Source organism: Lepus europaeus, chromosome 2, assembly GCF_033115175.1.
Source record: "Lepus europaeus isolate LE1 chromosome 2, mLepTim1.pri, whole genome shotgun sequence".
NCBI lineage: Eukaryota > Metazoa > Chordata > Mammalia > Lagomorpha > Leporidae > Lepus > Lepus europaeus.
Window position 1 is genome coordinate 3,820,827 of NC_084828.1, and position 26,843 is coordinate 3,847,669.

The 26,843-nt window shown below is 63.8% G+C and overlaps 1 protein-coding gene across 3 annotated transcripts in view; it reads left to right on the forward strand.

Moving 5' to 3' along the window:
• Positions 1–304: 304 nt before the first annotated feature.
• The window catches only part of PRDM15 (PR/SET domain 15), a 60,066-nt gene continuing 33,527 nt past the window's right edge, over positions 305–26,843 (forward strand). Inside the window, exons 1-5 of one of the 3 annotated variants that reach the window (XM_062204822.1) lie at positions 305–353; positions 19,755–19,800; positions 21,584–21,677; positions 23,791–23,944; positions 25,527–25,779. In XM_062204822.1, the coding sequence (XP_062060806.1) occupies positions 19,764–19,800; positions 21,584–21,677; positions 23,791–23,944; positions 25,527–25,779 (538 nt within the window). In that variant the 5' untranslated portion in view covers positions 305–353; positions 19,755–19,763. Of the gene's footprint in view, positions 358–19,754; positions 19,801–21,583; positions 21,678–23,790; positions 23,945–24,033; positions 24,084–25,526; positions 25,780–26,843 lie in introns of those variants that run through there. The other 2 variants (XM_062204825.1, XM_062204830.1) reach the window with 2 other exon arrangements.

The window sequence follows — 26,843 nt, forward strand, 5'->3', positions numbered from 1 at the left end:
GCCGCGCGGCCCCCCACGCCCCCGCCCCCGCCGCGCGGACCCCCGCGTCCCCCGCGCCCCCACCGTTTGGCCCCCCACGCCCTCAGCCCCCGCCGTGCGGCCCCAAGCGCCCTCGCAGTGCAGCCCCCACCTCCCAACGTGCAGCCCCCCGCCCCCACCGTGCGGCCCCCCGCGCCCCCAGCCCCCGCCGCGCGGCCCCCCGCTCCCGCCCCGCGGCCCCGCGCCTCCCGCACCCCGCAAACTACAACTCCCACAATGCCCCGCAGCCGCCCCCCGGCTTCCGGTGCTGCGCAGTTTCCGGAGCGGATCGCAACCCGGAGTCCGGATCCGACCCCTCTCTGCACATTCCAAAGGCAGGTAAAGCCCCCGGCCCGCGCCCGCCCCCCCCGGCGCGCGCCCCCGGCCGCGGCCCGCGCCGCCGCCCCGCCGCCCGCGCCCCGCGCCGCCCGCCGCCCGCCGCCCGCGCCCGCCCGCCCGCGCCGCCCCGGTCCAGCCGCCATGCCGACTGTTCTTTGTTACATTCGCCGGCCGCGGCGCCGCCGGCGATCGGAGTCAAAACCCGGCTGGATTTCGCGGAGCCGCTCCGGGATCGCCCCGCGCGCCCGCCCGCCCGCCGGGTCCCGCCGTCGCGGGCGCTCCGGGCCGGGCCGGCCGCGCCCCCCGCCCACGGCCGGACCCCCGCCCGCCGCCCGCGGCCGGGCCCCGCGCCCAGCCCTGGACCGCGCGGGGCGGGGCCCGCCGCCCACCCCTCCGCCGGGCCCCCCGCCCGCGCCCCCAGCCGCGTCTCCGCGGGCCCCGGACGGGGTCTGCGCTGCCCTCGGCGCCGGCGGCGGCGCCTTCCCGGGGGCCTGGGCAGCCCGGGGTGCCGGCCCCGGACCCCCGGCCTCCTGTCTGCGGGGAGGGCGGATTCGGGGCGGTGGGCACGGGCCCCGGCCTCCTCCTCCCGCGCGCCTCGGTGGCGGCGGCCGGGGGCCTGCGCGGACAGGTGGGGGCGCCGCGCGTGACCCTCCCCCACCCCCGGGCCGGCGGGCGGTGTGGGGAGCGCGGGTGGGGACGCGGGAAGCGGCCCGCCTGTCGGCCCCAGCCGTTGGCCGTGCGCGCTCGGCGAACCTGCTCTCCTGTCCCCCGGCACATGCCCGGGAATCGCCCCGGCCCCGGGTCCCCAGAGGCGCCTCGCGGTGGCGGAGCGGGGACCCGCGCGCCCGTGTGTGTTTCTGCAGCCGCCCAGGCGGGCTTCGCGGATCTGGGCCTGCAAGGCGCCCGGAGCGGCCGACCCGGGGGGACCCTCGGGCAGCGCCCCCGAAATGCCGGCTCTTCCCGGGGGGCTCAGGCAAGCCCCGGGCCCGCCCTGCGCCCGGTCTGGGACCTGGACGCCGCCGCCGCGGCCGCCTCCCGGGCGGCTGCTCACTCGGTGAATGGCCGTGGTCGGGTTTTCACGGGGAGAGAAACCGTGTTTTCTCCGTGGTTCGAGTGCTTGCGCCAAAGTGGCCAGGAAAGAACATTCTAGGGCATTCTGTGTGGGACACGGCTGAGAGGCAGGTGCATGAAGGCCAGCCTCGGGTCTAGGCTCGCCCACGTCCCAGGGGGCGCTCGTGCACCTGGGGTGCTGGTTCCGGGCACTGTCCCTGCAGGTGGTCAGAAAAGGCGACCGCTGCCCACCGACTTGGTCACCCGTGGGGTCTGGGAGTGCGAGGGGCTGAGCCGGGACCTCTATGCCCAGGGTGCTTCTTCACCACCCCCCCAGCGTGGACAGTACCTGCTGCCAATTCATGCAGGCATCCGTGTGCTGGGCCATGGACGTGTTGAGCCCATGGTGGCCGGCGCTGCAGAGGGTGAGAGAGCCCAGGCCTGGGGACGCCACGATGGAGGAGGGGTGGGCAGGGCAGCCTGCGGAGGGTGAAGCTTGGGTAGGACCAGCGTGGGTGTGGAGAAGGGGCAGGCGGTGGCTAGGGACCACCTCTGGAACCTACCTAGATGAGTGCCGTGGGGGGTGGGGGGGTGAGGAGGTCCCAGGAAGAGGCCCAGGGTGGGAAGGCTCTGAGCAAACAGAGGGGGTGGGGGCTTTGAGCAGGGGTGGCAGCCAGATCTGGGTCTTTACAGACTACCTGTTTCCCCCGACCCCAGGGGAGTGGAGGTGCCAGGGTCCCCGGAATCCCCTGCCCGCCGCTGTGGCCTGTGACACCGGCCCCCCGTATAAGAAGTGGTTCGAGTCCCGAGTACTCCACTTCGCCTCCAGCTCCCTGCTATGGCCTGGGATGGCAGTAGAAGATGGCCCAATGCTTGGGCCCCTGCATGCTTGTGGGAGATCCAGAAGGAGCTCCTGGCTCCTGGTCCAGCCCCGGCTGCTGCAGCCATCTGGGGAGTGAGCCAGCAGATGGAAGACCTCTCCCCCTCTTTGTAACTCACCTTTCAAATAAAATGAATAAATCTTTAAGGGGAAAAAAAAATGAAAGAGAAACTGGGGGAGGCGGGAGGGGCACTGAGGGGAAGTCGGGGAGCAGCGGCTGGAGGTCTGGAGGGAGGTGGGCAGTGGAGAGGAGACAGGACGGCCGTGCCGGTGTGGGGCACCGGGGCCCTGGAGGCAGGTCCTCCCCCGGCTCCCCCAGTTCTGCCAGCTGTGCAGACTCCGTGTCGGCCGTGGCCGTGGTGTGGGAGGCTCAGGGTCCACCAGATGTGATGCCAGGGCAGTGTGGTGCTCATGGGGTGGGGAGATAGGACCCCGAGGGCCACCGTTCTCCCTGGGACAGCGCTGTCACACTTGCACCGTGGGAAGAAGTCTGCACAGACTTGATACGAACTGACTCAGGGAAGACAGCCCTGTCTGCTCCCTGAACCGCAGCTGTGGGCTGGAAGATTGCTTACCAATGCGCAGGCGGCTTTTCTTTTAAGATGTTTATTGGAGCCAGTGCTGTGGCGCAGTGGGTTAATCCTCTGCCTATGGCGCCGGCATCCCATATGGGCGCCAGTTCTAGTCCTGGCTGCTCCACTTCCGATCCAGCTCTCTGCTATGGCCTGGAAAGGCAGTAGAAGATGGTACAAGTCCTTGGGGCCCTGCACCTGTGTGGGAGACCTGGAAGGAGCTCCTGGCTTCAGATCGGCCCAGCTCCAGCCATTGCGGCCATTTGAGGAGTGAACCAGCTGATGGGAGGCCTCTCTCTCTCTATCTCTCCCTCTCACTGTAACTCTGTCAAAATCTTTTTTTATAAAACCATTTCTTTATTTGACACAGAGAAGGAGAGACACACAGAGACCTTCCATCTGCTGGTTCACTCCCCAAGTGCTCACAGCAGCCAAGGTGGGACCAGGCCGAAGCCAGGAGCCTGGAACTCCATCCGGGTCCCCTGCATGGATGGCAGGAGCCTGAGCACTTGGACTGCCATCAGCTGCCTTCCCAGACACGTCAGCAGGAGGCTGGATTGGAAGCAGAGCAGCTGGGACTCAGCCCGGCGCTCCAGTTTGAGATGCAGGCGTCCCAAGTGGCAGATGGAGCGCTGTGGCATGGTGCCCGCCCCTGCACACTGCGTCTCTTGTCACCGGTAGCGTTGCCATTGTTATAATAGTAGCTCAGGGCAGGAGAAGCCAGCACAACTATAGCGGTCCCGGACAGTCGGGACTTAGCGGCAAACTTGTGAGCTGACAGTGGGAGGCCAGGAGGGCGTTGGAAGCGCACCCAGGTAACCTCGGGCTTACATTCCGTGGAAATGGACACAGAACTTCACGGAGGGGCGTGGTCAGCTCTGCGGCCCTGCCCCGGCGCTCAGGTGCCGGTAGCTGTGTTTACCGGGGTGAACAAGACTTCATGGTACAGTGGGGCAAGCCGCCCTGGACGCCTGCATCCCACGTCAGACTCTGCTGTGTGTCCCATGCAGCTCCTGCCGCTGCGCCTGGAGGGGACAGCTCCAGGACATGGGGGACCTGCGTGGAGCTCCTGGCCTCGGCCTGCCCAGTCCTGGCTGTGGAGGACGCTGGGGGAGTGAGCCAGCAGGTGCATGATTCTCATGTCTCTGTCACCTGTTTTGTTTTTTTTTTTTTTTTTTTTTTTTTTAAGATCTATTTATTATTTGAAAGGCAGAGTTAAAGAGAGAAAGAGAAGAAGTCTTCCATCGCTGGTTCACTGCTCAGATGTCTGCAATGGCTGATCAGGAGCCAGGAGCTTCCTCCGGGTCTCCCACATGGGTGCAGGGGCCCAAGGACTTGGGCCATCTTCCACTGCTTTCCCAGGCCACAGCAGAGAGCTGGATTGGAAGTGGAGCAGCCGGAACTCGAACCAGCGCCCATATGGGATGCCAGCACTGCAGGCTGTGGCTTCACCCACTATGCCACAGCGCCGGCCCCCTATAAAACGCTGTTGTGAGGATATTGGCAGAGAGGTTGCTGTGCCTGGTGCCGGGCATCAGCTGGAGCTGCCAAGATGGGGTGGGGGTCGGGGGGGGACAAGGGTCCTGTTGGATGTTGGCTCTGGAGGTGACAGATCCATGGGGGTGCCTGCCTAGGTCGTCACCATGGAAGCCTTGGACGAGGGGTGTGGGCAGCCTCTCTTGGCAAGGAGCATCCAGCAAGTGGGAAGGAGACCAGGACCTGGCCACTGAGGACAGGGTTCGGGGCTTGGGGCTGGGGGTGGGTGTCGAGGTGGTGGGCGTGGTACGGGGACGCATCCTCTGCTCCAGAGAGCAGGAGGTGAGGACACCAACGTGAGTCCTGCCGGGTTCTTTGTGACCAAGGGAGCCTGAGTGTGACCCACGGCTGTGCTCGCCGTAGCCGGGGGCCTGGGGGACGGAGTGTACTGGGGCTCACGTTTTGGGAGCTCACAGTCCAGGGTCAGGAGGCCCCACTGTTGGCGGGCGGTGGCGGCGGTGGCAGGAGTGGGCAGAGGGCCGGTCGCAGGTGAGGAGGAGGTCGCCTTCCGAGCTGGCCCATGAGAGCCTTCCGAGCCGCCTCCCCAGTGACCAGGCGCCCCCAGGAGGCCCAGCTCCAAGTGAACCTCCGAGTAGGTGTGGCTGTCGGCTAGGGCCGGGAGCCCTGGGGGGGCCTCTCTGTGCAGTGTGAACCCTGCCTGAGCTCGTGGGACCCGCAGGGCATCCCCGGTGCCACCGAGCGCAGCGTCAGAGGAACATGGGTGGCGTTCCTGTGTGCAGGGTGGCGTTTGTGGCCAGCAGGGCTTCAGAGAGAAGGGCATTTGTGTCTTTTTTTTTTTCAAAAAAAATTTTTTTTTAAATTTGACAGGTAGAGTTATAGACAGAGAGAGAGAGAGGCAGAGAGAAAGGTCTTCCTTCCTCTGGTTCACCCCCCAAATGGCTGCTACAGCCAGCGCTGTGCCGATCTGAAGCCAGGAGCCAGGTGCTTCCTCCTGGTCTCCCATGCAGGTGCAGGGCCCAAGCACCTGGGCCATCCTCCACTGCCCTCCCGGCCACAGCAGAGAGCTGGACTAGAAGAGGAGCAACCGGGACAGAATCCGGTGCCCACATGGGATGCCAGCGCCGCAGGCGGAGGATTAACCTAGTGAGCCATGGTGCTGGCCCCATGTCTTTTATATATATATATATATAATATATAATATATAATATGTATAATTATATATAGTATATATAAATATATACATTATATATATTTTATTTGAATGGCAGAGAGAGGGGGCTTCCATCCACTGGTTCACTCCCCAAACGGCTGCAATGGCCCTGGCTGGGCCAAACTGAAGCCAGGAGCCCTGAGCTCCAGGTCTCCCATGTGGGTGCAGGGGCCCAAGCACTCGGGCCATCTTCCACTGCTTTCCCAGGCGCATTAGTGGGGAGCTGGATCAGTAGTGGAGCAGCCGGGATACGAACCGGGGTCCACATGGGCTGCCGGAGACGCAGGCAACCTTCCGTGCCACAGCGCCGGCCCGAGCGAGCTGACGGTTGGATAGGAGCGTGGCAGTCGGAGGGGGAGCTTCACAGTCCGTTTGCTGCTGTCGTGAGAGGATGCCGCAGGCCGCGTGGTTTTAAAGGAGTGCTGTGTATTTCTCCTCAGTCTGGGGCTGGGAGGTCCCACTTCCGGGAGCCAGCGTTTGACGAGGGTCTTCTTACAGGCCTCCCAGGGCGGAAGGTATCACAGGAGACAGGCAGACACACACACAGAAGCAGAAAACGTGCGCCCTAAATGCTGCAGCAGCTGGGGCTGGCCAGGGCCGGGGCTGGGGCCTGGGACTCGGCCCAGGTCTCCTGCGTAGGTAGCAGGCGCCCGGTGCCTTGAACCGTCACTTCTGCGTCCCGGAAGTGTCGCGTGCCAGCAGGCAGCTGGGGTCGGGAGCTGCAGCTGGGACTCTGCCTAGCACCCCAGGGTGGGACGCGGGCCGTCAGCCGCCAGCTCTGAGTGTGCTTGCTAACCGGCGGATCCCGGGGCAGCAGCATCACCCCGCTCGCCCGGCCTGATCTCTCCAGGGCCCACCTGTGACGCTGTGACGCACAGGGCACGCAGACCGGGGCAGCTTCTGGAAGAAGGAACCAGCGGGGAGGGGGTGTGGAGCTGGGCACAGGTCCAGGACAGCTGGGGCGCAGAGGGGCTCCTGACCGCAGCGGGCGGGGCCGAGCTGCCCCTCTGGGAGCTGTCCAGGCCTGCAGCCTCTTGTGAGCGCAGGCGGCTCTGGCCGGCCCTGGCTTCGTGAGCGCGCCTGCGGCGGAAGCCTGGGTTTCCAGACGCGCTGTCTCTTTCCCGGGGCGAGCCTGCGTTGTGTGACCTCCGCTGGACGCGGTTCTGTTGTTGGGCATCTCCAGGTGACAGCTCTGCGTGTCGCTGCCCGTGGGTACCTTCAGGCAGGGCTGAGTCGGTGACGCGGCTGGAGGCAGAGGCACAGAGCCTGCGGGGCGCTGAGCCGACACAGACGCCTGGGGAGCGGGGTGAGGGTGGCACACGCAGCGTGGCCAGCAGCCGGGGAAGCAGACGTCAGCTGCCCACCGGGGTCCTGCTCTGGCCTGTGAGCTGAGAGTCGGGATCCGCACAGACCTGGAGCCCCGCATCCCACACACCTGCTGGATCCAGGAAACAGACCGAGAGCAGGAAGCCACACACTCAGGAGGAGCAGGCCCAGGAGGCGGCTCGTGTCGGTCTGGTGGGCAGCCGGGCTGGGGTGGCGCTGGACACAGCGAGAGCCACGGCCCCTCTCGGTGGTTTGACTGCGGAGCAACCGAGACATTGCTGAATGTGGGCAGCCGTGCCTGCCCGAGCTGCACCACCACCACGACAAACAGCCACACACACACACAACGCCCCTGCACACATACCAGCCCCGCGACACACCCCTTGCTTGGAAGAGCAGCACATGGCAAAGCCACACCCAAGACCTACATAAAGCAGTGATCCGTCGGCTTTAAGAGTCGTACAAGGGCCGGCGCCGCGGCTCACTAGGCTAATCCTCCGCCTTGCGGCGCCGGCACACCAGGTTCTAGTCCCGGTCGGGGCACCAATCCTGTCCCGGTTGCTCCTCTTCCAGGCCAGCTCTCTGCTGTGGCCCGGGAAGGCAGTGGAGGATGGCCCAAGTGCTTGGGCCCTGCACCCCACGGGAGACCAGGAGAAGCACCTGGCTCCTGGCATCGGATCAGCGCGGTGCGCCTGCCGCAGCGCGCCTACCGCGGCGGCCATTGGAGGGTGAACCAACGGCCAAGGAAGACCTTTCTCTCTGTCTCTCTCTCACTGTCCACTCTGCCTGTCAAAAAAAAAAAAAAAAAAAAGAGTCGTACAAGAAAAGAAATATGTAGGTTCATAGTGTTATAGTCATCGGCTTCACCAACGTGGTGCTGGGGTTGGGAGGTGGGGGCCAGGGTAAGAGTGAAGACGTGAGGGGCTGGGAAGAGTGGGGGCACAGGTGTACGCAGAGGAAGGCCCCGGGGTGACCCTGGGGGCTGAGCCGCGCTGTCGTCCCCTCGCGCCACTGCTGCCCTGCGGTGCAAGCCCGCGGAGGACGCGCGCACACCTGGGAATTCGTGGCAGGACTTCAAAGGTGGAGAGTGGCGCCGACAGGTGCACTGAGAAACTCGGCACGAGCCCCGTCACGTTCGAGACGCTCGTAAATGATGACGGCAGCCGCCTGGGCCACCCTGAACGTCCCCAGCACTGACCGGGGCAATGGACTCCCACTCAAGTCAGGAGGAGCCGGGCGGGACTGGAAGGCGGGGCCCGATGAGGCACCCCCAGGACCGGCCCGGGAAGGTTAGGACCGCGGCTGGGTGCTGGCATCCTGTATCCGAGAGCTGGGAGGTTAGGACCGCGGCTGGGTGCCCGCATCCTGTATCCGAGTGCCGGGAGGCCGCGTCCTGTATCTGAGGGCGGGGAGGTTAGGACCGTGGCTGGGTGCCCGCATCCTGTATCCGAGAGCTGGGAGGTTAGGACCGCGGCTGGGTGCCCGCATCCTGTATCCGAGTGCGGGGAGGTTAGGACTGCGGCTGGGTGCCCGCGGCTTGTATCCGAGGGCGGGGAGGTTAGGACCGCGGCTGGGTGCCCGCGTCCTGTATCCGAGGGCGGGGAGGTTAGGACCGCGGCTGGGTGCCCGCGTCCTGTATCCGAGTGCGGGGAGGCCGCGTCCTGTATCCGAGAGCTGGGAGGTTAGGACCGCGGCTGGGTGCCCGCGTCCTGTATCCGAGGGCGGGGAGGTTAGGACCGCGGCTGGGTGCCCGCATCCTGTATCCGAGGGCGGGGAGGTTAGGACCGCGGCTGGGTGCCCGCGTCCTGTATCCGAGAGCTGGGAGGTTAGGACCGCGGCTGGGTGCCCGCGTCCTGTATCCGAGGGCGGGGAGGTTAGGACCGCGGCTGGGTGCCCGCGTCCTGTATCCGAGGGCGGGGAGGTTAGGACCGCGGCTGGGTGCCCGCGTCCTGTATCCGAGTGCGGGGAGGTTAGGACCGCGGCTGGGTGCCCGCGTCCTGTATCCGAGGGCGGGGAGGTTAGGACCGCGGCTGGGTGCCCGCGTCCTGTATCCGAGGGCGGGGAGGTTAGGACCGCGGCTGGGTGCCCGCGTCCTGTATCCGAGGGCGGGGAGGTTAGGACCGCGGCTGGGTGCCCGCGTCCTGTATCCGAGAGCTGGGAGGTTAGGACCGCGGCTGGGTGCCCGCGTCCTGTATCCGAGGGCGGGGAGGTTAGGACCGCGGCTGGGTGCCCGCGTCCTGTATCCGAGGGCGGGGAGGTTAGGACCGCGGCTGGGTGCCCGCGTCCTGTATCCGAGGGCGGGGAGGTTAGGACCGCGCTGGGTGCCCGCGTCCTGTATCCGAGGGCGGGGAGGTTAGGACCGCGGCTGGGTGCCCGCATCCTGTATCCGAGTGCGGGGAGGTTAGGACCGCGGCTGGGTGCCCGCATCCTGTATCCGAGTGCGGGGAGGTTAGGACCGCGGCTGGGTGCCCGCATCCTGTATCCGAGTGCGGGATCGAGTCCAGACTCCACGTGCAGCTCCCTGCTGCTGTGCACGTGCCCCGGGGCAGCGGGTGATGGCTCGAGCGGTGGGCTTCCTGCCACTCCCGTGGGAGCCCTGGACCGAATCCCCAGCTCCCGGCTTTCGTCTGGCCCATGCTGTGGGCATCTGGGGGCATGCTGTAGACTAGTGGCTGGCAGACCTCTCCCCCCCCCCCCCGGGTCTGTGGCCCTCCGGAAAGCCAGCTCACGGACCCCCAAACCGCCGCTCGCCCGGGCTCTCGCAGGGTCCACGCCTCCCCTCGGCCGGCCACCTGGGCTCCTGGCGGCCACTGCTGTGCCTGTGCCTCGTCTTCAGGATCGGACTAGCAAAGCCGCGCTTCACCCCCCTCCCTGTTCCCCCAAGAAATGGATCCCGTTTTTGAGAACTCCCACGGAAGGCCCTGCTCCCCGTCTCCAGCCAGAATTGTGCCAGCTGAGCGGGGGTGGGGAGTGGGGAGGGGCATCCGTGCCGCTGGCCCTTGCTCCCCCGTTAGCCCGGGCGAGGCAAAGCTTCCCCTGGCAGGTGCCGCAGGTCGGGTGGCCTCGCCCTTCTCTTATTTTATTGTCTTGAAAGATTTACTTATTTATTTGAAAGGCAGAGTTATGCAGAGGCAGAGGTGGGTATTGAGGTCATTCATCCAGTGTCTCCCCAAATGGCCACAATGGCTGGAGCTGCACCGATCCGAAACCAGGAGCTTCTTCCGGGTCTCCCACGTGGGTGCAGGGGCCCAAGCACGTGGGCCATCTTCCGCTGCTTTCCCAGGCCACAGCAGAGCTGGATTGGAAGTGGAGCAGCCGGGACTCGAACCAGTGCCCATATGGGATGCCGGCACTGCAGGTGGTGGCTTTACCCACTACACCACAGCACCGCCCCCAGTAAATCATTTTTAAAATGCATATTGGATTGTTAACAGTATGACAAAAGATCTTTTTAAGATGTATTTGAAAGGCAGAGTTACAGAGAGAGAAAGCGATATTCCATCCACTGGTTCACTCCCCAGATGGCCAGGGCGGCCAGGGCTGGGCCAGGCTGGAGCCAGGAGCCTGGAAATCCCCAGGCACTCACCATCTCCTTGCATCGACGCCGGACTCCACCCTGGACTCCCGTGTCGGTAGCAGGGCCTGAGTGCTTGGGCTGTGTTCTGTGCTTTCCCGGGAGGATTAGCTGAGAGCTGGACCAGAAGTGGAGCAGCTGGGACTCGAACCGGTGCTCATGGGGGATGCTGGTGTCGCAGGTGGCAGCTTAACCGGCTGTGCTACAATGCTAGTCCTGAAAAAAAAAAAACAAAACACCTCTAGTAGTATTTTATATACCTGCATGTTGGAATGATAGTGTTTTGGGTCTATTGGGTTAAGAAAATGTTGCTAAAATTAGATACGTGAATCTCGGCCAGCTTTTTATGGCTGTAAACAAGAGTGTGCTAAAGTCTGTGTGGCAGGGAGCTGGAACAGCCAGGGCGGCCCTGACACAGAAGAGAGAGGGAGGGAGGGGAGCCGCGCACGGCCGCACGGACCCCACTGCACACACGCGTTGGGGGCAGGGGGGAGACGGGCACACAGGTCGGCAGAGCAGACCCGGGGCCCGCAGACCGAGCCACGTCCACTGGCCAAGGGGGTTTGGACAGCCGCAAGCCAAACCCGTGAGCCCTAGCCCGAGCCGCACAGCGCGTGTGAGGATGCGCTCCCAGCGTACAGCCGACGCGTAAAGCTGCAGGTAAAGACCTCAGGGTCTCAGCCGTGGAACCTAGGACTGAGAGGACGCTCACTAGGCCGGACCCTCCCCCACGCCCCGAAGTTAAACCCCTTCGCCCCGCAGAGGAGGATGGGAGGGTGGCTGCAGCCAGGGAGAAAATGCCCGCCAACTGCCCCCGGCCAGGCTCCCCCTAGAATGCCTGCTCACTGCGCCCGGCCAGGCTGCCCTGCCACAAGGAACGGGGCCGGCAGGGGGCGTCACCAAGGGCTCTGCGGCCGCTGTCCAGCTAGAGGTGGTTCAGCATCCTTAGCCAGTGATGGCCGCCAGGTCCCGGGACGGTGCAGAGGAGCCACTCTGCCAGGCAGGGCGCTCTGAGTCGCGTGCAGACGCCCGTGCACCGCCAGGCCTGAGCGCCGAGCAGCACGCAGCCCTGCGTAATGGGGTGGCACCTGCTTCTGCAGCCGTGGGCGTGTCCGTCGGCCACAGGACAGCCCGGGAGGCGTTGGGCCCAGCGTCGAGTGAACCCAGGCCCACCCCCGAGGGCCCTGTGTCGGTTGATGACACTCGAAATGACAGCAGCCTAGCTGGAGGGGGAGGGGCGAGGCTCTGCACGGGGCGTGTCCAGCTCGGGATCTGGACTTCTGGCGGTCACAGGAATCTACAGCAAAAGTGAGGTCGGGCTACACAGGCTCGCTTTGTACCCACGCCCGTGCGATCTCAACGTAGGGTTTTTCCCAAAGATTTACTTATTGGGGCCGGTGCCATGGCGCAGTTGGTCAATCCTCCGCCTGCAGCACCGGCATCCCATATGGACACCGGGTTCTAGTCCCGGTTGCTCCTCTTCCAGTCCAGCTCTCTGCTGTGGCCCGGAGTGCAGTGGAGGATGGCCCAAGTGCTTGGGCCCTGCACCCCATGGGAGACCAGGAGGAAGCTCCTGGCTCCTGGCTGCTTCTGATACTTGGTGTGAATCGGTGATGATCTCCAACTGCAGCGGGCTGGGAGCTGTCCGGGTCACAGGGGTGCTGCCGTGCGGGCCGCCGCGGGGGGCGCTGTAGAGCGCGCCTGGCCGCCTGCAGGAAGGGGCAGGACCCTGGCTGCCCAGCTTCTCGCCCGCCCTCACCTCTGTAAGCCACGGGGAGCGCGCCAGGAGGGGCGCAGCCGGGCACGAGCAGGTCTCGTGCAGTCAGTGTGCCCTCCCCAGCGCCCCTTCTCTGGCCACCTGAGGTTTTCTCTCCCAGGGCCGCACAGCTGGTCACTCCTGGCCTCCTGCCTCTGCTGGTCACATCCACGTGGTCTGTAAGGAGGGCACGGCTGGGTAGTGGCTGCTGGGTTGCAGCTAGCAGGAGTACGAAGGGCTGGTGTTCTGCTGTAAGTAGGGTGACCGTGGCCGGCAACGATGCACTGTGCTTTTAAAACTAACAAAACTGGGCCCGTGTCGTGGGCCAGGCTGAGCCGGCACTTATACATGTCAGGGCACCGGTTCAACCCCTGGCTGCTCTGCTTCCAATCCAACTTCCTGCTGATGGCCTGGGAGAGCAACAGAAGAAGGACCGAGCACCTGGACCCCTGCCATCCACATGGGAGACCCAGATGGGGTTCCAGCTCCCAGCTTAGCCTGGCCCAATTCACGCTGTTGCAGCCATCTGGGGAGTGAACCAGCAGATGGAAGATCTCTCTGTCTCCTCTGTCACCCTGCTTGCAAATAAATAAAATACATTTTTTAAAAAATATATTTTATTTATTTATTTGAGAGGTAGAGTTACAGACAGAGAGACACAGAGAGAGAGGTCTTCCATCCACTGGTTCATTCCCCAATTGGCCTCAATGGCTATAACTGCACCAATCTGGAGCCAGGAGCCAGGAGCTTCTTCCAGGTCTCCCACATGGGTGCAGGGGCCCAAGCACTTGGGCCATCTCCACTGCTTTCCCAGGCCACAGCAGAGAGCTGGATCGGAAGAGGAGCAACCGGGACTAGAACCAGCGCCCATATGGGATGCCAGCGCTGCAGGCAGAGGATTAGCCACGTGAGCCACGGTGCCAGGCCCCAATAAAATACATCTTAGAAAAAAAAAAAAAAAAAACCCTAGAAGAGAGGATTCTGGGTGTTTTCGCCCAGGGAGATGAGCATGTGGGGAGCAGGCATTTAGCTGGGACACCACGTGACCTCTGCTTGTACCAGACATCATGGTGCCCCAGGAACACGTAGCTTCTGTGGGTCCACGGCCAATTCGTAGAATCTTTTACAAAACTTCGCCTGTGCTGAAGTCCCGCTTTGCCCTCACTGCCTGGGACCCGCAACGCCGCGCCCTTTCCTTGGGGTCACCCTCACCCCCTCCCCCACCCCGGGGGCCAGGCTGAGGGCCGGCTTTGCCCCTGCTTGCCCTGCCCTGGGCTCCGTGTCTGTGACTCAGGCAACCTCACGAGGGCTCCAGGTGGGTTTCCTGCAGGACCGTGCTGTGTGTTGAAAACTCACGCAAGCCTCCCACTGGCCAACCGTCCCAGGTGTGGGGAGGGACCCCAGTGCCCTCGGCCCCTGCCTGCAGATGCCAGACTGGGAGTGAGTGGCCGCTGGTCCAGGCCCAGCGCAGAGCCCCTCTCAGCCTCGCACCAAGAGCCAGGAGCTTCCTCTAGGTCCCCCATGTGGGAGCAGGGCCCAAGCACCTGGGCTGCCCTCGGCTGCCTTCCCAGGCCACAGCAGGGAGCTGGATCAGAAGTGGAGCAGCTGGGACTCGAACCGGCAATGCCAGCATCACAGGCCTCAGCTTAACACGCTGCGCCACAAGGCTGGCCCCACTTGCACATGTTTTTAAGAATATTTATTTTGTGTTCATTTACTTGAAAGAGGGAGAGGGAGATAGAGAATTCTCCATCTGTTGGTTCACTCCCCAAATGGCCGCAGCAGCTCGGACAGGGACCACATGCTGCAGCCAGCATCCCTGCCTCCCAGGAGGCAGAGTGGTGGGGCTGAGCCAGGCACCCCGCCGTGGTCCCAGGATGCTCAGTGGGAATCCGGGTGGGAGGCAGAGCGGTGGGGCTGAGCCAGGCACCCTGCCATGGTCCCAGGATGCTCAGCGGGAAGCCGGTGGGAGGCAGAGCGGTGGGGCTGAGCCAGGCACCCCCCATGGTCCCAGGATGCTCAGTGGGAAGCCGGTGGGAGGCAGAGCGGTGGGGCTGAGCCAGGCACCCCCCATGGTCCCAGGACGCTCAGTGGGAAGCCGGTGGGAGGCAGAGCAGTGGGGCTGAGCCAGGCACCCCCCATGGTCCCAGGACGCTCAGCGGGAAGCCGGTGGGAGGCAGAGCAGTGGGGCTGAGCCAGGCACCCCCCATGGTCCCAGGATGCTCAGAGCAAAGCCGGGTGGGAGGCAGAGCGGTGGGGCTGAGCCAGGCACCCCCCATGGTCCCAGGATGCTCAGCGGGAAGCCGGTGGGAGGCAGAGTGGTGGGGCTGAGCCAGGCACGCCGCCGTGGGATGCAGGTGTTCCACGTGGCCTGACCCATCGCACCACCACACCTGCCCCTGCAGGTCTGTCCTTGGAAGTTCTTGTAGCTGGGAACTCTCAGTGTCGAGGGTGGGTCCCCGAGGAGGCTGCCTGCATGGGGATGCACTGGTGGGGCTGCCTTCCGGGGTCCCTGTGAGCCAGAGCCGGTCACTGTGGGGCCCTGGGACCTCACTCCTTTTTTTTTTTTTTTTTAATTTGTTTATTTGAAAGACAGAGTTACAGATAGAGGTAGAGCCAGAGAGAGAGAAGGAGAGAGAGAGCGCGCTTCCATCTGCTGGTTCACTCCCCAATTGGTCTCAACAGCTGGAGCTGAGCTGATCCAAAGCCAGGAACCAGGAGCTTCTTCTGGGTCTCCCACACCATGCAGGGGCCCAAGCACTTGGGCCATCTTCTTCTGCTTTCCCAGGCCACAGCAGAGAGCTGGGTAGGAAGTGGGGCGGCCGGGACTGGAACCTGCGCCCATGTGGGGTGCCGGCACTGCAGGTGGCGGCCTTACCTGTTGCACCACAGCGTGGGCCCTGGGAACCTCGCCCCACAGTGCCTTGTGGGTCCTGGAAGACCGGCTCGAGTGTTCGCTGCACTTCCTGTGGGGCAGGGCTCTCTGCTAACCTCGGGGAGCCTGCGCTGCACAGGTGCAGACGGGACCTTTCCGAGCAGCTCCCCGCGACGGGTGCTGGGCGCCGAGCACCCCGGAGCGGGCAAGGGCAGTGGGTCCGAGGACCGGTTCCAAGCCTGCCTTTCCTGGTCGAACATCTGTGGCACAGACAGCGTGCGTGCCTCCCGGTGACGTCTTGAGAGCCGCTGAACGAGAAGTCAGCCGGGAAGGTGGAGGAGGCGGAGGGGTTGGGGGAGGAGGGTGTCTGGGCGGTGAGGCGGGGCTGCGGCTATGGGGTCCTGGGGGGTGACCAGGGACCCTGACCACACCCGGGGGTGTGGGGGGCGTGGCCGGGGGCGTGGCCACTGGGGAGGGCCCTAGATAGGGCCGAATCCATAATCGAGGGTCAAGCCCGTGGCCGGCGTGGGTGCTGTGGATGGGGCTGAGTGGACGCCGATGGTCCAGGCTGCCCTCGCGGCGCTAAACACGTGGAGGGGCTAGAGAAGTGACGCGCATGCGCACCTGTGAACAGCGGGCAGCACCCTGGAGAGCGAAACCCGCAGCCGTGATTTGGACAGAAACACAGCGGAGAGGAGGGGCCGGGGTGGGGGCTGCACGTGCAAAGCCGCGGGCCTTGAGGCTGGGGCTGGGGCTGGGGCAAGTGGGGGGCAGAGAAGGGCCAGGAGTTGGTCCTAGGGTCAGTGGGAAGCCTGGCAGGCCAGGGGCAGAGCTGGCCTGCAGGAGGTGGGTGTGGAGAAGGGAGGCGGAGCTGGGGCTGCAGGCGGGATGGTTCCAGATCACCCTGGCGGCTCTGATCCCAGAGCTGGGAGTGGGAGGGGCGTCCAGGTGGTCTTTTGACCCTTGACCTTGGAGTTGTGGAGGGCTTCCCGGGAAGGTGCAGGTGGGCAGCTGGATGCATGGGTGGGTCTGTGTGAGCTGCAGAGGTGGGTGTGGCCGTGGTGGGGACGGGGAAGCCACAGCCCGGGCTGGGTGGCCAGGGAGAGAGGCGGGGGGGGGGGGGCGCAGCCCAGGAGAGACAAAGGGCAGAGGGCTCCGTGTCCAGCACAGCTGGGTCAGGTTAGGTGGGAAGATGCTCCTTGGGCTGGGCACACGCCCGAGACCACTCGAGTGGCCGGACCTGAAGAGCGAGCGGGAGATGAGGACGTGGGCAGTGCCCGCGCTGCTGCACAGCCATTTCACTGTGACGAGTTTGGCTCACGTGACACTGGCAGACAGGACTGACCGTGAGAACTGTGCCCCGCCCAGCTGCCGCCCGCTCTGGCCGATCCTGGCGCGTCCACTCCTCCAGCCAGGGTTGGCCGCAAACCCCTGTCGTATCGCTCTGTAAATGCTTGAGCAGCCCCCCCCACACACACACACACTCCGCAGGGGCTCCGTTCCCAGACCCCCGGGGATGGCGACTGTGGCAGGTGCTCCTGGGCGCTGTGTTCCTGTGGTTAAACTCTAGTTTATAAACTGGCCGGCGAAGCGGCTGCTGACAGCGGATAAGAGAGAATATGCTGTGATGACAGGACGGGGACGTGGTCTCCCTCTCTCGGAAGAGTCAAGACAAATATTCGTGTTGTGGGGCCGTGGTTGCTGTGGGCGCAGGAACCGTGGAAGGGGCGACCTCTGGGGGGAAGCCACACAGCACCGCAGCACACTGGACGCGTTTCGCACTCGTTCCCACAGTGCTCAGCTCTCAGCAGGTTTCTGGTTGTCGGACGGAAGCCCTGGCACTCGGGCGCAGCAGGTGCAATGCCCACATCCCGCATCGGACTGCATTTGGGACTTTCTTTGCATTTCATTTTATTTATGTATGTGAAAGGCAGAGTGACAGGAGGGGAGAGCGAGGAGAGTTTCACTGGAGAGAGAGCAGTTTCACTCCCCAGGTGGCTGTAGCAGCTCAGGCTGGATCAGGTCGAAGCCGGCAGCCAGGAACTCCATCCGGTCTCCCACGCGGGGTCAGTACGTGAGCCATCACCTGCTGCTTCCCGGTGCATTAGCCGGGAGCTGGATTGGGAGCAGAGTTGTCGGGACTCGAACCAGCACCTGATAACGGAAGTGGCTTAACCCACTGCACCGCAGCACCGGCCCCTGGGCGTCTTGTTTGAACTTGTTTCATTTTTTAAAAAAAATTATTTTTATTTATTTGAAATACAGAGTTACAGAGAGAGGTGGAGACAGAGAGAGAGAGAGAGAGAGAGAGAGGGAGGGAGGTCTTCCATCCGCTGGTTCACTCCCCAGATGGCCACAACGGCTGGAGCTGCGCAGATCCGAAGCCAGGAGCCAGGAGCCAGGAGCTTCTTCCGGGTCTCCCACACAGGTGCAGGGGCCCAAGGACTTGGGTGTCCTCCACTGCCTTCCCAGGCTGTAGCAGGGAGCTGGATTGGAAGTGGAGCAGCTGGGACTAGAACTGGCGCCCATATGGGATGTCAGCTCTGCAGGCTGGGGTTTTAACCCACTACGCCACAGCGCCGGACCCTGAACTTGCTTTTAACACCTGTCGCGCCTGCCGGGCAAGCTGCACTTGTCATTAAGAACCTAGCCTGGCCACCCCGTCCCCTTACCTCCAGGTTGGATGTACCTGAGCCACGGTGACTGCATAATGAACTTGATTTCCCGAGGGAGACTGGGGTCTCTCATGGTTACCTCTGTGCAGGTGGGTGTTTCTGTGAGTGTCCCAGGGTTCTCAGACCTGAGCCACCACACGGCCACCTGTGAGCCCTGCAGACAGCGCTGCCACACCCTGGAGCGAGTCCACAGGTCTGGGTGGGGCTGAGTTTCCTACAAGCCTCCAGGCCGTGTGCCCCTGCTGCTTCCCAGCGGCGCAGACCCACCCGTGTACAGAGTTTGCCTGGGGTCGGCGTCCCGGGCGCAGACCCACCCGTGTACGGGCGCAGACCCACCCGTGTACGGAGTTTGCCTGGGGTCGGCGTCCCCGTGGAGCGGCCTGCACTTTAGTCCTCCCCAAGCCCTCTCTCCCTCTGGGCCTCTGTTGGGGTTTCTTCCGGGCTCAGCAATCTGGAGCCCCTCACCCCCCGCCTTCTGCAGTGGGACACCGCGAGTGCCGGTGGGATGTTGCCCCAACAGCAGAGGCTTGGAAGCTGAGGCCTCCCACCGCCCCGGTGGCCGTGCCGCCTGATCCTCGCTAAGAACTGCAGAGTGGCCAGGACAGGGCCCAGGGCCACCGCTAAGGGCCTCGGGCCGTGACACGCAGTTCGAGGGCTGCAGCCGCCGGGGCCCCTGCCTGGCGTTACTGTTGGCCGGGGCACAGCTCTGGGGACAGGCGGCCGCCCCGGGGCCTCTCCAGCCGCAAGACCAGAGCGAGCGCCCCTTGTCCTCTGTGGTCTGCGGGGATCTTCCAAGGCCCGTTTCCCACCGTGCACCCGACCACGGGCAGAGCTGGTGGGGGAGCAGGAGCTCGGGCTCCGGGGACACATATGCACCTCCCCAGCGTAGCCCCCGAGCGGTGGGGTGGGGCAGTCTGCCTGCCGGTCCTCTTGCTGCCCCTGCCAGACCGGCTGTGGAGGTGGGCAGAGCGGGGCAGGGAGTCCGTGGGTTAGGCCTCAGGGGACGCCAGCGCCCAGCAGGAGGAACGGTGGCCTGGCAGCACGCGCTGGGTGCAGCTCCCGCGCCGCGCCTCTCCGCCTCACAGCCCAGGAACGCAGGGACCTGCACCAGAGCCCACACCGCTGCCCAAGCCGTGCTCAGCCGCCTGCCCAGAGGTGGTTTCCAGGGTGCGTGGGAAACGAGTGGCTGGACAGACAGAGCCCTGAGGGACAGAGGTCCTCGCGGTGCTGTGCGCTGCCTTAGTCCCAGAGAGCTGGGTGTGCAGCGGCGCCTGGCGCAAGGCAGAGGCCAGAGAGAGGGGCTGTGCCCTGGGAGGTTGCCCCTGAGGGATTCACTGCCCACTGAGCGAGGAAAAGCGTGAAAAGTAGCCGGGACTCGAACCGTAGCCCGCAAAGCCCCTGCCTGCGGTGCCGGCATCCCATGTGGGTGCCGGTTCGAGTCCAGGCTGCTCCACTTCCGATCCAGCTCTCTGCTGTGGCCTGGGAAAGCAGTGGAGATGGCCCAAGTCCTTGGGCCCCTGAACCCACGTGGGAGACCTGGAAGAAGCTCCTGGCTCCTGGCTTTGGATCAGCCCTGTTGTGGCCACCTGGGGAGTTAACCAGCAGATGGAAGATATCTCTCTCTCTGTCTCTCCCTCTCACTGTCTGTAACTCTACCTCTCAAATAAATAAATAAATCTTTTTTAAAATAAAGTGGTAGTCTTTATTTTGGCAGTGGAAAGAATGGCTGGTGTGAAAGGTGAAAGTCGGAGCTCACGAGGAACTCCTAACCCGAGGCCGTTCAAGTCCAGGGCTTGTACTGGAAACATTTATCTTAGGGCTTCAGGGCTCCCAGCCCACAGTCGGAGGAGACCCCACCACTGTCTCCTTTTCGGCACAGCGTGAGGTCTCTGCCCAGGCTGGAGGAGGCCGCTGGTGGCTCTGTCTGTGAACTGGCTGTGGCCGAAGCCCGTCACTAACCAGGCTCTTTTGTGCCCCGACAGGTGTCAGAGATGGCGGAAGATGGCAGTGACGAGATCATGTTCGTCTGTAAGTGACCGTGCACCTGTCCGGGACCAGCGTGCGGCCGCGGCGCCATGTTGTGTTTGTAGAACAAAGAAGCTGGCTCAGAGCGGCAGCGGCTCTGCCTGCCTTCAGGAACGGGATTTAGGGCGGGAGCGGGCGCCTGCCGGGGTGGTGGTAACAGGGCCACTTCTCAGGGCTGCCAGCAGAGGGCGCCTTGCAGGGGGCAGCGCTGGGGCGGCCCAGGCTTGGAGAGCGGGGCTGTGGGTCTGTGGTCCGCGCTCGCTGGTGACCTGGTTCCCCAGGAAGATCCTGTTCTCCACCACCGTGGAGGTGGCCGTGTGGCCGCGAGAGTGCCACCAGCAGCACCTCTTCCTGCGGGAGGGGTTCTTGTTACACACAGCGCGTACTTGCCTTAGTACCTCTCATGTCCCCACACGGGTGCTTGTCTTAGTACCCCTGGTGCTTCTCTGTGGGTACTTGCCTTAGTATTTCTCATGTCCCCACACGGGTGCTTGTCTTAGTACCCCTGGTGCTTCTCTGTGAGTACTTGCCTTAGTATTTCTCATGTCCCCTCCCCACACGGGTGCTTGCCTTAGTACCTCTCATGCCCCCACACGGGTGCTTGCCTTAGTACCTCTCATGTCACCACACGGGTGCTTGTCTTAGTACCTCTCATGTCACCACACGGGTGCTTGTCTTAGTACCCCTGGTGCTTCTCTGTGGGTGCTTGCCTTAGTATTTCTCATGTCCCCTCCCCACACGGGTGCTTGCCTTAATACCTCTCATGTCCCCACATGGGTGCTTGTCTTAGTACCTCTCATGTCCCCACATGGGTGCTTGTCTTAGTACCCCTGGTGCTTCTCTGTGGGTACTTGCCTTAGTACCTCTCATGTCCCCACACTGGTGCTTGTCTTAGTACCTCTCATGTCCCCACACGGGTGCTTGTCTTAGTACCCCTGGTGCGTCTCTGTGGGTACTTGCCTTAGTACCTCTCATGCCCCCACACGGGTGCTTGTCTTAGTACCCCTGCTGCTTCTCTGTGGGTACTTGCCTTAATACCTCTCATGTCCCCACACGGGTGCTTAGTACCTCTCATGTCCCCACACGGGTGCTTGTCTTAGTACCCCTGGTGCTTCTCTGTGGGTGCTTCTCTTAGTACCTCATGCCCCCACATGGGTGCTTGTCTTAGTACCCCTGTTGCTTCTCTGTGGGTACTTGCCTTAGTACCTCTCATGCCCCACACAGGTGCTTGTCTTAGTACCCCTGCTGCTTCTCTGTGGGTGCTTGTCTTAGTACATCTCATGTCCCCACATGGGTGCTCGTCTTAGTACCTCTCATGCCCCCACACGGGTGCTTGTCTTAGTGCCCCTGGTGCTTCTCTGTGGGTGCTTGTCTTAGTACCTCTCATGCCCCCACACGGGTGCTTGTCTTAGTACCCCTGGTGCTTCTCTGTGGGTACTTGTCTTAGTACCCCGCGTGTCTCCAGGCAGGTGCTTGCTGAGGGACTCTGCAGCTGTGGGGTACTGGGGGTGGTGCCCTCGCTTGCTTGCTTTGTGTTGCGACTCGGGTGTGTCTCACGCGTTCCGTTCAGGCGGGGTCCCAGTTCCCAGGTTGCATTGTGGGGGGGGTCTCCGTCCCTGAACCCCGCCTGCTCTGCCTGCTGATGACTCGTGCTCTGATGCCCCGCCCTCTGGTGCCCCGCCCTCTGGTGCCCCGCCCTCTGGTGCCCCGCCCCGCCCTCTGGTGACCCACCCCGCCCTCTGATGCCCCGCCCTCTGACGCCCCGCCCTCTGACGTGTGCTCGCAGGGTGTGAGGACTGCAGCCAGTACCACGACTCCGAGTGTCCCGAGCTGGGCCCAGTGGTCACGGTGAAAGACTCCTTTGTGCTGAGTAGGGCCAGGTGAGTGACCGCCCCGTGTTGCTGAGCTTCCCGGAGCTCGGGGTCTCTGGGACACCACCGTCAGCATGCGCACAGCTGTGTGGCCACACTGGTCTGTGTGTCGAGTGACAGGGGCCAAGCAGGTCCCCCAGTGGCTCTTGTCTGTGTTCCCAACCCAGAGGTGCAGTGGCAGGTGCGCCCGGTGGGGCCGGGGCCAGGGCCTGCCCGGAGGTAGCCAGCGGGACTAACTCCAGGGCTGCTCCCCCAGCCCGAGCCGCGCAGGTGAGGTGCGGGAAGTGGCAGGCACGCGGGAGGCTGGCCCGTGGGACACTGCCCTGTCAGCATTGTCTTAGAACCTCCGTGCCCCCCCTCCCCCCACGTACCCGCCTTTGCTCAGTGTGACACAGCTACGCAAAAGCAGAGTGCGGAGTACTTTTGCCTGAAGGTGAGAGCCGTCAGCTCCCAGAGCCTCTGGGCGTTGCCCGTTGCCCACGAAAGTTCAGTTGAGGGGCTGGCGCCATGGCACAGAGCCTGCGGTGCCGGCATCCCATATGGGCGCTGGTTCGAGTCCCGGCTGCTCCTCTTCCAGTCCAGCTCTCTGCTATGGCCTGGGAAAGCAGTAGAAGATGGCCCAAGTGCTTGGACCCCTGCACCCATTTGGGAGACCTGGAAGAAGCCCCTGGCTCCTGGCTTCGGATCGGCGCAGCTCCAGCTCTTGAGGCCGTTTGGGGAGTGAACCAGTGGATGGAAGACCTCTCTCTCTGTCTCTCCCTCTCACTCTCTGTAACTCTACCTCTCAAATAAATAAAATATTTAAAAAAAAAGTTCAGTTGAAACTGCTGGTCCCATGGTAGGAGCCCTCTGGGTGGGCTCCAGGGACCCAGCACCCTGGTGTCTGCCCCCACTTCTGCATTTTTTTTTTTTAAAGATTTATGTATTTATTTGAAAGTTAGAGTTACACAGAGAGAGGAGAGGCAGAGAGAGAGAGAGAGAGAGAGAGAGATCTTCCATCCCTGGTTCACTCCCCAGTTGGCCGCAACAGCCGGAGCTGTGCCGATCCAAAGCCAGGAGCCAGGAGCTTCATCTGGGTCTCCCACGCAGGTGCAGGGGCCCAAGGACTTGGGCCATCTTCTACTGCTTTCCCAGGTCACAGCACAGAGCTGGATCGGAAGTGGAGCAGCCAGGACTTGAACCAGCGCCCCTGTGGGATGCCGGCACTGCAGGCAGTGGCTTAATCTACTATGCCACAGCATCGGCCCTGTGTCTTTTTTTTTTTTTTTTTTTTTTTAGATTTATTTATTTGAAAGGCAGAGTTACAGAGAGAAAGGGAGAGACAAAGGAACAAGAGAAATCTTCCATCTACTGGTTCACCCCCACACACACACCCTCGAATGGTTGCAATGGTCAGGGCTGGGCCAGGCCAAAGCCAGGAGCCAGGATTCAGGAGCTCCATCCTGGTCTCTCATGTGAGTGCAGGGGCCCAAGCACTTGGGCCTTCGTCTGCTGCTTTCCCAGGCCATCAGCAGGGAGCTGGATCAGAAGTGGAACAGCCAGGACTCCAACCGTGCCCATGTAGGATGGTGGCGTCCCAGGCTGTGGCTTAACCCATGAAGCCATAACACCGGCCCCTCACCCCACGTGGTGTCACCCACCCGTGTCCTCGCCTCCTCCCGCACCCTGTCCCGACGCTCTCCTAGTTCAGTGAGAAGGGCCACCTCTGCAGTGACACGGCCACCTCAGCTGGCTGGGGACCCGTGCTGGTCTTGTGCAGTTTCCTGTGACCCCCCCCCCCTGTCTCCCCTCTGCTCTCCGCATGCCCCCCATCGTGCGGTGCCCGCGGGGTGCCCGCCGTCTTCCCCAGGGTCGCACGCGTCCTTCCGTGCATGGCCACCCCCAGGGGCTCAGCTGGATCTTGCCAGCCCCTCGCGGTGGGAGTTGAGCTGGGCCCCAGGGAGCCCCATGACCAGGGGAGTCCTCCCAGCCCCGACGTCAGCCTGGCTCCACTCTCTCTGGGCACGCCGTGTTCTGTCTCCCGTGGGCCTCGGCAGAGCCACCCCCAGGGCGTCCCAACCTGCCGGTCCCTGCTGCCGTGGCTGCCGGCTGGGGCCCCCATGAGCCGCGCGTTCATTCCCAGGTCGTCGCTTCCCTCCAACTTGGAGATCAGGCGGCTGGAGGACGGGGCCGAAGGCGTGTTCGCCGTCACGCAGCTGGTGAAGCGCACGCAGTTCGGGCCGTTCGAGTCCAGGAGGGTCGCCAAGTGGGAGAAGGAGTCGGTGTTTCCCCTCAAGGTGAGCGCCGCTGCCGGCAGGCGTGCGGGAAGCCGCCGTGCGAGTGCCTTGGCCAAGCCCCTAAAGCTGTGGCTGTGCTTAGCTTCCAGGAAAATGTTCCATGTTTTTCACTGGTTTTCCTAGCCCAGGAGCCTGATGGGTAAGTGGTGCTTTGTAGCGATCGGTGTTGCGCAGGAGAGCGGTCCGAGCCGAGCCGTGTGCGGAGGGCGCCCGGCAGGCTGGCGTTGGGCAGCGTCTTGATCGCACACCTGCGCAGAGTGGGGGTGGCCCTGCCGAGCTCCTTGTCCGGGCAGCGAGGGGACACAGCCGACGATGGCAGAACGGCTGGCGAGAGACACGGCCCGAGCCGGGCGGAGGGAGCCAGCGGCCGTGGGCTTCAGCCGTGGGCTTCAGCCGTCCTCTGGGATGCTGAGCTTACAGGGCCATCTCAGCAGCAAGCAGGAGAAGGAAGGGCGCTGGGTTTACTGACAGAGAGAGAGAGAGAGAGAGAGAGAGAGAGAGAGAGAAGAGGGGGAGGGGAGCGAGAGGGCTGCGGCCCAGCCTCGTCCTGAAGGCGAGACCCGGCTGCAGAAGGCAGCTGGCCACGGGCCTGCCGGGGACGCGCACGGCGACCAGGGCCCTTGGGGAGAAGTCGTCTGTGCCCACCGGGTGTCATTCCCGTACCCTGATCCTGAGGGTCGGCCTCGGGGATTGTGTGGGTCGGGGCCCACCCCGGTCACCAACAGCCGTGTGCTCCAGGCAGCTTCCCGAAGCCCCCCGAGCTGAGGGCTGTGGGCTGGGCTCCGCCTCCCGGGACCCCTGGCTCCTCCCCCCACTCCACGGGCGCTGTCCTTTGAGGGGCTCTGTGGAGGCGAGAGGTCCCCTAAGCGAGGAGCGAGAGTCCATCAGAGGACAGGGCACGACCCCCCCCACACACACACGTGGGGTTAGTTTGGCTTTCAGAATGTTTGCTCCCGCCCCACCCCCACCTGCAGCACTGCTGTGCCCCGGGAGGGGCGGCTTAGAAAGTGCAAGGAGCTTTGCCGATGCCACCCGGCGCGCTCCTAACAGGGCCAGGAGTGGGACTCAGCTGTCCCCAGTGCCCACGCGTGTCCAGCTCACAGCTGCACCGAGCAGAGAGGCTAGTGTCGCAGGGGTGTCACGGGCTGTGAGTGGACACGTAGTAGCGTCCCTTAGGCCATGCCATGCCCACTGGGAACCGATGAGGACTCAAGGGTGCAAGCCCTCCCCACGGACAGGAGTGGAACTCAGCTGTCCTGATGGTCCCTGACGGTCCCCAGGCTGGGCACAGAGCTCGGGTCCCTGTGTCCCCTTGGAACGCGAGTCTCCAGGCATCTGATGCCACCGGGCCACGTGTGGAGTGCAGGCTGCCCCAGGCCCGCCTGGACACGAGTGGACGGAGGTGTCCTGCTGAAACAGGGCCCTCTGCGGGTGTCTCCTGTTTCCTCCTGCCTGCGGCCAGCCTGGCCTGGCTAAGCCGGGGGTCTGCCTGGTGCCCTCCACCCGTGGACAGGCAGTGTCTGGGCCTGGCCCTGCCCGTGTAACCCGCCCCCCGCCCCCGGTGGGCGGGGCTTGCCCTCAGGTGTTCCAGAAAGACGGGCACCCCGTGTGCTTCGATACCTCCAACGAGGACGACTGCAACTGGATGATGCTGGTGCGGCCGGCGGCGGAGGCCGAGCAGCAGAACCTCACCGCCTACCAGCACGGCGGCGACGTGTACTTCACCACGTCGCGGGACATCCCCGCCGGCACCGAGCTGCGCGTGTGGTACGCCGCCTTCTACGCCAAGAAGATGGACAAGCCCATGCTGCGGCCGGCCTGCCCTGGTGTCCACGGTACGCCGGCCCCAGGCCCGGTGGGGAGCTGTGCCGGGGGTGGGGGGTTGGGCAGAGAGCCCCACACTGGCCGGGAGCCGTGCCGGGGGTGCGGGTGGCCGGCCCCACCCCGGCCAGTCCTTGCTGATACTCAGGTCAGCGGGCAGCTCCGCCCTGGACGGAGCACAGTCAGGGCCCAGCTCTGCCCTGGACGCTCCGCCCAGCGGCCCCTCCCAGTCCAGCAGGTGGGAGCGTGGTTCCCGTGTGGGGGCAGAGGGAGCGGCCCAGAGAGGGGCAGGAACTGGCCCAAGGTCACGGTGCGGTACAGGCAGCACCGGCTGCAGTGTTGGCGCTGTCCACAGGGCACGTGTGTGTGTGTGTGAGTACATGCATGAGCAGACACGTGCATGCGTGCCAGTGCCCACGCGTGTGGCTGAGCCTGTGTGTATATGTGCACTAGTGTGTGTACTTGCAGGTGCATGTGTACCTGTGTGTGTGTGGGTGCACATGCGTGTGTTGATGTGTGTTCACAGGCCTAGTCGTGGCTCCATGAACCATGTACCCAAGTCCTTGCTGCTGTAGGAACCAATCGCGGTGCCTCAACTAACCAGTGTCCGAGGCGTTGTGTTGTTCGTGCGGGGCTCCCTGCTGGGTTTTAAATCTCCCTTAACCCCGTGGGGGAGGGTCTTCACGTTACCCGGGAAACCCTGTGGAATCGCCGGTATGTGCCGGAGCGTGACCTCAGAGCGCAGTTTCCCTTGTCGGGTCCTCGTGCCGCCCCGGGGAGCTGGCGCTGTTCGTGGTTGCCATGGAGATCGGCTGCTCAAGGGGCGACACTGGCGTTGGCCGCTGCGACCCCACAGCGACCGGGGTCTCACGTGAAAATCAGCTCCCTGCTCTCGCAGTGTGGTCCAGAGCAGCCATGGAGTACGATCCTTGACACGTTTGGAACCTTCTGGTCTGCCCTGGGTTGGTTCCTTGTAAGTGAGGTTTTGAGAAATGCCCCCAGGTGGGGGGAGTGCAGGAGCCTGAGCTGGCCACAGGGTGTCCTGTCCTGCCCCAACAGATGCCACCCGCGGGGAGCT